Source organism: Centroberyx affinis, unplaced genomic scaffold (assembly GCF_046629955.1).
Source record: "Centroberyx affinis isolate AG114_WGS23_722 - 3 ecotype Tasmania unplaced genomic scaffold, CSIRO-AGI_Caff_v1 ptg005038l_1, whole genome shotgun sequence".
NCBI lineage: Eukaryota > Metazoa > Chordata > Actinopteri > Beryciformes > Berycidae > Centroberyx > Centroberyx affinis.
Window position 1 is genome coordinate 349973 of NW_027282482.1, and position 11631 is coordinate 361603.

The following is an 11631-nucleotide window of genomic DNA, read 5'->3' on the forward strand; positions in this document are numbered from 1 at the left end:
ATCACATGACACCCTCATCATGTGACTTTGCAGCTTATCCTGATCTGGTTTAAAGGTACATTACACTTACTGCACACATAACAGAAAGAGTGGGCCTACATGCTAAATTGCTTTTTCAACACACTTTTACATTACACCCCGTTTACTAAATAAAATCACAAATGCTGAAACGACTGTGGAAACAAATTTATTTCTATTTTGTCTCATGTACAGAAAGAATCAATTTACAGTTTACAAACAACTGACCAGGTTTATGAAGCAAATGATTTCCACACAGGATGTAGGCCTACAGTTTAAACCCTCCTGACCCTCATAGGTACTGTACTATTGGAAACCCTACACCAGGAACAAAGCACAGTTAACCATGTTTGATGTGTCCTCTCGCAGCTTTAGTTCCTTCAGAAGTCATAACCTTGTGTAAATCAATCGTGATTGAATACTCTGTCCAAACACAAGTTCACAACATTGTTCAAGAAAAACTCAATCTACTGAGAAAACATTTCTCATGTAAAACAAAAAACCAGCAAGGAAAGCCACAATTGCACAACTCATAATAATGTCATATCCGGTCCAGAAGGTACATTTACAGCAGAGGACAGAACAAGTCAGTAGGAATTCTTTCATGGCTGTTATTCTTGACACTTTGAACTACATCACATTTTCAGTTTGTACTGTAGGCTACTCACACAGGCTTATGAACAGCAAGCAAATGGTGAAAAGGACCAACAAGTCAGCATGACTTTTATACAGTCTAGAAGATTTCAAAGGTTTTCACTTCATAATCAACCTATCACTCTCCATGACAGGCTTCTGCAAAGAAAAACACTCATAGAAAAATGTTGTCATCTTTAAATTTTGTATTCTGTATTGGTGAGCTGTTAAGATTCAAATCCTCTTCATGATATAGTTAATACAGTTCACAGTTGTTGATGCGTCATAGGCAGTGGTGATGCTAGTTACAGCGGGAGCGTGTTGGTCAGTATGTTATTGTTGTAAACATTTACGACCGGAAGTGAATTTTGTTAGAAGTGGATTAAGGGAAACTCAGTGTATCTTAATCTAACCAAGTTAATTTGGCAACATAATTCAACGCATCAGTGCATCATATTTTGTGCCAAACATCCTGGACAATTTCCAAAAAAGTTTCATTAAAAACACCCTATTCTACAGATTACATGCACATACAGCATCATATACACATAAAATCTCATATAGTTCAAGTTCATACCATTTACAAGTCTGGTGAAAAAAGGATAGATACAAGAAATTATGAATCCAAGGACATAATAGGCGCAAAAAAGTCATTTTGTTATCAATTTTGGCAGGCATGCTCCCCAGAGTGATGTGTGTTGTTATTACTGCAATGCAGTGTGCTTATTAGTGCCCGCTGATATCGACGGGTTAGTTTAGTTGACATGACCGTTCACTAACTGCATTTTAAAAAGGACCTGCATGCCTATCGCTCAATCCTATGTGAAAGAAGGCACTTACAGGAGAGAAGTGGTACAGGCTCTGTCTAGAAACAACCCTTGTAGATCTTGATAGAATAATGAATACATAGGCCTTTAAGTAAGTGATGTTTTTGCTGAGCCATATCTATTTAGACTTAACCCAAGTTTCTTAGGGGTTAGGGGTTGTCTATGCAGGAGCCCAAAGAACTGTGGGGGCTTTTGGTGCCTTCTGTGTATTTCATACATTCATATGCATGCAACCTTCCTGTACCAAGCGGTCTTTCAAATGCCAGGGAGTCTATTTACACAACAGAAATCACAAAGAAGTCTCTATCAGCCAAAAAAAGTCTCAACAACAGGAGAAAGGCAGAAATGCATTATTTTGGCAGAATTGTAGATCACTACTATATATCGATGAACTAGACAGAAAGGATGATAGAAAGAGTTGAACATGATGACCAACATTTCAAATCATTACTATCTGAATAAGTAATTACAATACATGAACACAGTACAGAAGGAAGAGGAAATCAAGTACATCCCTGAAGGAGCAAAATGCACATCTCATGTTGGACTTCAAAGTCAGCATGATCCATCGACAGGGGGCCAAAAAACATTTTACACTATAAGACCATTGAGATTCTCAAGAAAAAAATGATAGTTTGGGCTTTGGGGAGCTGTCTCCTTTTGTGAAATCTTCAACTTTTCCTAGTTATGATTTGGAGGAGAGTAGGAGAGTAGGAGAGTAGGAGAGTAGCGAAGGACACACAGGTGCACATCTACTAACGTCAATGTGGGCCTTTGTGTAGAATACAAGTCCAGGGAAGGAAATGCTAATCCAATCCTCTAAGTGTCCATCATTTCCATATAAAATTGTCATCCACTTCCAAATACTGGATAAACTTGATCCATCATCAAATTTTAGTAAGTGCTTTATTCTTACAACTTATATTTTGCTCTGTAAAATGGCTATTTCCACAGTCAGCATATGCAATGGCTCAGACATTGGTTCGGTGATGTATAGGTGACAAGATTCACAATTAATTGAATAGGTTTCAGTCTACAATAGATCATCTCAGTGAAAACCAATGGAAGTAATTGACAGTGAGACTATGAGAGTGATCAGAAAGTGCAAAAGCACCTCACCAGAAACACACAGATCAAATAAAACCTGATCATTGACCAGTGAAGCATGGTTGTGCTTATTGTGATCTCTTTTGCTGAAATAACACTCTTCTTCCTACTTTTTCATTTTGGATGTAGAAAGATTGCCCATGGGAAAGATTGTTAGAGGTCCAGTGTTCAGTAAGGTGAGTTCAAAAAGCTTACTTCTTGGGATGAAAGACCATGAGAGGCCTGTCTTCAATCTTCTGCCATGGGCTTTTCTTGTTCTCGTCTTTGTCGTCAGGATCATCCTCGGGACTGGTCATGGAATCGCGGCGATTCTCACTATTGCTGCTGCGGCTGCTGTTCACACGACTACGTCCCCTTCTGGGGATGGTGGATCCCCGCGATGAAGGCCCTTCATCCAGAAGAGGGGTGAGGGAATTCTCCTCAGGTGACACTGGGCGTCCCTCGCTACTGCTGGGCTCGCTGTGGTCTGGGTAGGCTAGCTTGGAATAGGTCTTTCCACCACTGCCGCCAATACCATGTCCCTTCCGTCCCCCCGTGCCCCAGCGGTCATCTTTCCCCTTCCGGTTCGCTGCTGACTTGCGTTCCTGGGACTCCAGAGGTGGTTCAAGGTTGATATCTCGGATAGCACTGCTGGGACCCCCAAATCCACCGCCGCCACCACTGAGGTCATTGCCAACATCTATGTAGGAGTGGCGCACATGGGCATTAGCACGTCCATCCAGGGAGATGAACCACGCCCGCGGGTGCTGCTTCACACCCAGTTCCAGTAGCTTCTTCTCAGTCAGAGCCTGCAGTTCTCCATTCATCTGAGCCATGGTGGAGTCATTAAAGAGCACAGGGATGGTCACAGGCCCACCAGAGGAGTCAGAGGCCCAACTCGGTTCCTCTGAGTCATCACCTTGGGATCCACTCTGCTGCCCCTGCTGTTGGCCCTGTTTCTGGGAGTGGTGATGATGCTGCTGGCCTCCTCCCATCTGCGCACCGTCTTTGTCTTGTTCCTTCTGGTCCTTGCCATCTTTGCCAGAGAAGTCAGAGGATAGACGCATGTAGTGGGCTGGGATGACCAGGGTTGGGACCATGCTCCGGTACATGTTCTCCTTCATCTGGTCGATGGAGCTGCAGAAGATGATCTGACCTGGTTGGGTGTTGAGGGAGGTGGGTCTGGCAAGGTTGTCCGCTGCTGATGCTGAATATTCTGGGGGCTTGTCAGATTGGTTTGGCATGTAGCCCTGGAAGCGAGGTGGGGATGGAGGATCGGACGAGTATCCCCGATTGTCGTTGGCATTGTGGTGTCGGTGATATTCAGACTCCTTGTCTTCCATGGGGCTGTAGCTTCGGCTGTAGTCTTCATGCAGTAAAGGGTTGTCCAGGTTGTTGGTCTCTGTGGCGCGAGTAACCTTCATGGGGAAACTTTCACCCCTTTGGGGACCTGAGGCATTTTTTCCTTTCGAGTGCCGCAGCTTGTGAGCTGGAACATGCTTAGCGAAGTCTTCCCTTGAGCTCTGGTAGTCTCGAGCAGGGGACAAGTCAGATTTGCTAGTGTCATTAGAAGGGCCGGATTCAACATGTCCTCCACAGATGAGATTTAGGCGTGAAGTGGATGTGCCCTGGTCTCTCTTAGAGCCATTTAGATTGGAAGTGTGGGATTTGCCTTGCTGTCGGCGTGGTTTCAAACACTTTCGCCTAAAAGGAAACAGAGACTAGAAGTCAGAAATAAACACATACCTTTTGGGGGGGATCCCATAAAGCACCGTGTATCATTCGTGAGAGCATAAAATGAAACCTACATTTACATAGATCAATCATCACAATCATCGCAATCATCACCACCTAAATCAGTGATACAATCCTCTCATTATTGCTTTTAATAGAAGCCCAAAAGTGAGACCTGCGCCTACGCTCCCCACACCTGCAGTAGTAGAGCAGCACACAGAGCAGGATGAGCACCAGCAGGGCCAGTGAGCCCAGGATGGAGAGCAGGAACAGGGTGTGGTAGGTGGTGATGTCCCTCAGGCCCGGGTGGCCCAGACCCATGCCTGGAAGACAAATTATGGCAGAAGCCCTCTCAGAAACATTCTGAAAGTTCACCTTGTGTATGAACTTGGTTCATACACTTCAGCAGATCTGAGAGGACCAGATGGGTGAAAGCTGCTGATGTTTTGGTGAAAAACATTTTGCTTTCACCTAACTAGTCCTACTGGATCTGTGAAGGGGGGCTGAAGTGGGAAAGGAACTTTCTGGAAAGAAAGCTTGAGAATTTGGCACAGCATGAGACATCCTACCTTGGATACCCTGGATTGAGGAAATGATGTTACAGTGACATTACCATCATCCAGTATCACAAAAACATGGATAATGTGCTATAGCAGTGTGGCTGAGCCACAAGCAATTAAACATAAACATATGAGTGTTTGAGTGTTGCTTTTGTCGTAAAATCCTTTTGACAAAGGCACCAATTAAAATATTTCCCTGTACCAATTTCAATCAGGAAATGAAAAATGTTATGGATATACTGTATTTCAACTCTGCCACCACACCTGGGCTGCAATACTAAGGAAGACATTACATTATGTGTTTCCTGTTTGCCAAGGGACACACAGGGACATCTACTGACACAGCAGCAACACTGGAGATGGAAAACAGCACAAACAGCACAGAGGGTGAGATGAGTTGCAGTACCTGAAGATGAAGGGAAGGCAGCTAACCAATAGCCCATTTGAGGAACCACAACATTCCAGACAAACTGTGTGCCTTCCTTTTTGATGTACCCAGTCCCATTCCGGACCCACAACCCTGGAGAAATATAAATGATTATCACTTGCATATATAAAAGCAGAGGAACAGAAACAGTCGAAGGAAAATATTATGTTATACCTCAATTTCAACTCGCTATCCAAAGACCTTTTACATTACTGAGCATCAGCTAACATCTAACAGCTATCTAATTAAATCAAGCTAATTATCACATATATCTATGTCAGTTCTAGAGCAAAGTGTTTCCATTGTATCTACAGTATATTTCATGTATTTCCCTTACCCGTCTTAGGCTGGTACACCCAAGCTGGTACACTTGTGGCAATCCTGTTGCGGGTGTCAGAGGGAAGTGGCACAGAGACGTGGATCGGATCCGAGACCTGGATGGCACCGCCATCTTTGTCAAAGAGCTGGATGCTGACCACTGCCAATGCTGTCAGGTCTGTCCACCCTATTTCAGCGCCTGGACATAAAAAAGTAATTCCTATCAGCTTCTTATCCATATCATGTCATACAATTTATTTAGTCATAAAAAGTAGGGATGAGACGATTCGATACAAACACGATACAATGTAATAAATAAAAGGTGACAACAAAGTCTGACTGTGCAGAATTATGTTTATTTCTGAGCCACAAATATTTCTAGAAATGTCATTGGCTTGCTAGAATGTGCAAATAACATAATTTCAATGGACAGCTTGTGAAATTGTGATGAGCAAGCCATCTCATTTGTGATTAGTACAGCAAAATAAAATGTAGCTAATATCATTCATTTTTCTGCCCATGATACGTATTGTCACACTTTTGTATTGCGATATATTGAATTTCGATATATCAGCCCATCTCTAATAAAAAGCCATTTTATTATTGCATTATTTTGGCAAACTTCTATAAATCAAGGTCTGGGTGAGAAAGACTATTTTAAAGGCAATCTGTCATGTGCCATTGGGGCAGACTATGAAGATAGTATATATCCTTTTTGCTTGACTGTGCTTTAAAATTCAATATCATTCCCATATAATTTTCAAAATATCTTAGATAATTCTCATGTCATCTCATCCACATTGTTTCCTCAGACAGACACCAACCTGAGCTGTTGGTCTCTTGGCCCAGCAGGTAGGGGAAGCCACCAATTTCATACTGGCTCCTGGCTGTCGTCAGCGAAGCAGACAGAGCGGTGTAGTTGGAGCTGGTTGGCAGCTGAAGGGACTTCCTCTGGAGCTGCACCAATGGCTGGTTACGAGCACCTGCAAAGCAACACTCTCACTCCCAGTCTGTGAATCCTATTATAGTCCTATGCTTTTTTTTTTTTTGGCTCCAAATCTCTCAGTAGGTGTATATTTAACACATGTTTATTGGTATTTCCGTTTATGACAGATATATGAAGGGTATGACAGCTCTGACTGAGGTGGATTTGTAACAGCTGTAGTAAAGTACCCTGCTGCAGTTGTTGCTATGGTGATAGCAGCAGCAAATAATCGAGGGTCATCTAAATGTTGAGCTGTGAATTCTATGGAGGCCGACAGACGAACAGACGTGAGAGAGGAGGGGGGTGTGAATCTATCTGCACTCTCCCTTGGAGGCAAATTGATTTGGAATATGATAGAGGGAAAGTTTAAGGGTCAAATTCGCGGGTAGTCATAACAGGGTTATTATCTAATCCATCTAAATGTTGGAAATGTGCCATTGTGATTCACAAAAATTGCAATGACAAAATGATGACTCAATTCCTTGGAGTAAGCGAATGATCCTTCATAGATTTAAGGCAAGACAGAATGACGGATTTAAATGAGAATACACGACTTATAAAATAGGGTTTCCTTTCCAAAATGGATATATGTTCTTACCTGGTGACCCAGACAGCACCTGCAGGACATCATCGTACAGAATGAGCGTGCCCGGCCTCTGGACTAGGAGGTACAGGCTGACTGACGCATACACTAGAAGAAGAGAGACACCAAAGATTTACAAGTGTGATAACGACACTGAGGTGGGAGACACAAGTGCAAGAGAAATGGCTGGAGCGATCCTACCAAGTAGCTGATTGTACAGTGTGATAAAATCATCAAACACAAAACAGGGACAGTCGACAGTGCTAAATAAGCTGCTTTCTCTCGGGGCGTGGCGACTTACAGGGGATGCGGCTGGAGTGCCAGGGCACAGAGTTGGTGACGTAGTCCTGTTTCGATGCTGTAATGATGACCCATGTTCCTGCGCGGTACAGGAAGCTGACCCTCAGCACGCCGTCACCACCTGCCTTGCTGGACGCCAAGAGGGTCTGATTGCCATGGACTTCCACCTGAGCATCCGCCAAAGGTGAAAGGTCGCTGTTGTCGAACACCTGGACTTTTATCTGCACTTCTGTAAGACCAGACAGAGAACGATCCAGTCATTTTGCATATTTTATCCCTTGTTTAATCTGTTTATCTTGTTAACTTGATTCCCATCTTGGCTCCCTGGAACATTAACAAGCTGACCAAGTATTCTATTTGGTTTCCTTGCATCATGTAGAATAGATAGATAATAGAATAGAATAGAATAGAATAGAATAGAATAGAATAGAATAGAATAGAATAGAATAGAATAGATATTTTCCTTAATGGAAGTCTTATACAGGCTTACTGTATTAATAAGAACATGTTTTGCCATCCTGTCATAGATGAAACTTTTGGTCTTTTGGATTACTTGCTGCACTCAATCAAAAGTACAGCTTTACGATTTACTAGGCTTGCGTAGTCCGATTATAGTATTAGACCAGTAATGACACTTGAGTATGGTCCAATTTATCAAGTCACCCTTGGCTGTCTTTCAACCCCACAATTGTGTAATGATCTAGTCCGAAATGACCTACAAATGAAGGGTGTAATGGTAGCATAAAGTAACCAACAACATCAGATATATACCAATAATTTCCAACAGCGTTGGATAATATGATATTTGCATTCGCACTTTGCAGTCACTGGGGAAACACCGTTCGGAGAAATCCATCACATGTCTATTTTTACCCTGTTTTCCTAGGTCTTATACATCATTTTTCAGCCCCAGAACATTTTGTTTCTCATCTTGCTTCTTGGACAGCGTGGATATGGGTCACACTGGGGATGTTTCCATGGCTACACAGTGACTCTCCAAAAGCTGGCTTGTTGTGCTTCCTAGCACGGCACAGTCCATGTAGCACGACAAGCTATCCTCCTCTAGCCTCCAGCCTTCTAGCTGCAAATTCAAACCCCTCGACGCAGAACTTTTCAGTGACAGTCTCACTAATGGGTGCATTCAGATACTAGGCAGAGTGTGTGTGTGTGTGTGTGTGTGTGTGTGTGTGTGTACGCTAGTGTGTGGCTGAGGGTATCTGAGTGCGTGTATAAAGGCTGTCAGCCATTACCATAATTGGTTCAATAAAAGCTCCCTTGTGAGCGTCGAGAGGATTTCCTCAATCTGGACTCCACACTTAAAACACTGTCTGCTTGAGATGCGTCCATTGATAGAACATGGAGTGCCAAAGTCTCACATCGAGTGGCTGGGAATTTTCACTGCATCTCTGTTTATCACTCTAAGTGCTTTAATATGTGTTCATCAGGGATGTGGAGGAGGATAACTCTCCTAAACTCAGAGTATCCACCTTTTTAGGCTTTATGACCTAAATTCATAGTATGTATCATAGTAAGTAGTATCAAACTGATATATTGTGAGGATTAGGTTATGATTAAGTTATTAAGTTGTGAGTCTATCAAGGAAAAAAACATCCTTTCCTTAAAATATAACACATTTTCTGTTTATATTGGTGGTTGTTTACCTTATGACGATCACCAAATAGAGGTCATAGTTAAGTGCCATATCACCACTACATCATTAGTGTTCAAGTTTCTAAGAAGACAATGTATTTGGAATACTGCTGACACACAAAGTAATAGATTCTGGAGGCTGGTAGGTGAAGCTGGTGGTGTTTCACATCATCCGTTTACAAGCTACTGCAAAATGGGGTCAGTCACTGTACACCCCAACACATCTGAGATATCAATCAACTGAAGCCCTCATTCAGTCTCAAAGCAACTGATGAGAGCACTGACACATGAATGATTTTCTCGGACAATCTGAAACCAAATAGAGGGTCTATTAAATCAGAAACGACAAAGTGTGCCTGGTGTAGAGGTTCAAACCCCAACCTCTGGAGCCACATGTGAACAGCCACACTGACCATCCTCACCTCCCTCCTGCGGCAGGGAAGGGAAAGTGGACTTCCCTGCAGCTTATATGACTTTGGGCATACATAATTTCATTACAGGATGCCCTTCAAAATGCATGCTCAATATAAACACTGGAGATTGTAAGCCTGCTGTCACAGCATTGGGTCAAATCAGTGCAACATTTTACATCATGCCATTGCATTCAGGCCCATATGGTCACTCTTGCTGGATTTTTGGTTTTGTAACTGACATACATGTATAAATTCACCTCAAGCCATCTGTGTTACACTGTCATTAATGTGCGGGGGGAAAAAACGACATGCAGGCCTAGGGTACAGTAACTTAGGCCTGACGTTACAGCTCTTACAAGAGAATAGGCTATGTTGAAGACAAGGCCTATGAGCATACAGCTTCTCAAACGACTCAAATTCATATCATAAACAATGCGCATGGATTTTTTTATGTTTAATTATTCGTCAAACATTACAGCAGCCCTGTCAATGATATCGCCCCGTGGATATTAATGAGCTGCTAGCATGAACTGACAATCAAAACTAACGTTATCCAGCGGATTCGCCAGAAAATCCTCCTCTAAAAATCTATTTCTTTCGCGTTGTTATTATCAGAGCGCGCCGCTGCGAGAATCGACGGTTAGTCGACAAAAGCCATAAAATAAAAATGCAACCACTCCCATCTTCTCATTGTGCTGCATCCCCGTATGGCGAGCTTACCAAATGCTCCCTGATCTGGAAGAGATTTGGCGAGCGCCTCCCAAACCGTGGAGATAGAGACGAAGAGGAGCAAACGAGAGATGTAGTTGGCTGGCATCCTTGCAACTACATCTCTAGTCCCAGATCGGCGGCCATGTATCCATATTTCTCCCAGTTTGCTGAGCTATTGACTATTCAGACATTTCTCGGATGCCTATATAAGAATGGTGCTGAGATGCTGCCGTCTGTAGGTTTTGCCTTGTTTTTATTGTCTCGGGTGGAGGGAAAATTGTCCTACATTTCCCTCTACTGATCTCAGAAGGAATAGCTACCAACACCTTCTTAATATTCCACACCACAGCGTTTCCCCCCATTGTCTGATTGGCTCCCAGTGTTTCTATAGACCGGAGACTGGAGAAGAGGATTAGGGCCACATGAGGAAAAAAAAAGTTCTAAAATTAAACTGACAATTCTGAGATCAAAGTCAGAATTCTGAGATAAGATTCTGAGAATAAAGTCAGAAGTCTTTGTGTAAAGTCAGAATTCTGAGATTAGATTCTGAGAATAAAGCCAGAAGTCTTTGTGTAAAGTCAGAATTCTGAGATTAGATTCTGAGAATAAAGTCAGAAGTCTGTGTAAAGTCAGAATTCTGAGATCAAAGTGAGAATTCTGAGATTCTGAGAATGAAGTCAGAATTCTGAGATTAATCTCAGAACTCAAATATGTTTTTCACATGTGGCCCGAATCCTCTTCTGTAAAAATAAACCTGTGTAGTCATAATTCATGGTAAATTAATTTATTATACCAGCCCACACAGGAAAAAATACAGTTCACATACACTTTGAAGTATGTTTTGAAAAATGTCTCAAAATCTACAAAAAAACAAAAATAATATGTAGATGACATGTAGATGACATTTAAATTTGTTCTTGGTCATTTTTTGTATGTTTTCACTCATCTCTAAACACATTCAGAGATATCTATGAAATGTATTGTTGGCAGTGTAAGAGTACATGCTTTCTTGTTGTTGTTTTGGAGATAAGAGAAGATGTGGTGAACCTCCTCAGCCACAGTTTGTTCTGGAGTAAGCTTGAACTTGACACTGCTGGCTGTCTCGGTGAGGAAAACAACACAGGGGGTTTTTCACTCCAAGTTCACTCTAAGTTCACTCAAAGTTCACTCAAGTCCTGCAGGTTCACATGTTGAAACCAACTGTCTCACGCTATTTTTACTCTGCCTAATGCTTCACTTTCACATAAGTACAGTTCATCAGTTAAATTATAATATGAAGAGAATACATACAACCACATAATGTGTAGTTTGATACATTTATAATTTTAAAAGTGGAGAGGAGTAAACTCTTCTCTCCACTGATGGCCTGCATATAGTGAGGTTATT

The 11631-nt window shown here is 42.3% G+C and overlaps 1 protein-coding gene across 1 annotated transcript; it reads right to left on the reverse strand.

The window, feature by feature from the left end:
- Window positions 1-183: 183 nt before the first annotated feature.
- Window positions 184-10390, reverse strand: LOC139666500 (protein FAM171A2). Its single transcript, XM_071545750.1, has 8 exons — window positions 10255-10390; window positions 7473-7700; window positions 7187-7279; window positions 6428-6586; window positions 5623-5802; window positions 5265-5378; window positions 4495-4621; window positions 184-4268 (listed from the first exon to the last, which is right to left on the reverse strand). Exons 1-8 carry the CDS (start codon window positions 10349-10351, stop codon window positions 2777-2779), a joined length of 2490 nt encoding a protein of 829 aa, XP_071401851.1. The 5' UTR covers window positions 10352-10390; the 3' UTR covers window positions 184-2776.
- Between the last annotated feature and the right edge of the window lie 1241 nt (window positions 10391-11631).

Bases quoted from the DNA above. Each gene is read 5' to 3' on its own strand.
- LOC139666500 (XM_071545750.1), bottom strand. From the start codon at position 10,351: ATGCCAGCCAACTACATCTCTCGTTTGCTCCTCTTCGTCTCTATCTCC. The intron at 7,701-10,254 runs GTAAGCTCGCCA...CTGGTCTTACAG, and splicing joins TCCAGATCAGGGAGCATTTG to AAGTGCAGATAAAAGTCCAG. The intron at 4,622-5,264 runs GTACTGCAACTC...TTTGTCTTCCAG, and splicing joins TGCCTTCCCTTCATCTTCAG to GCATGGGTCTGGGCCACCCG.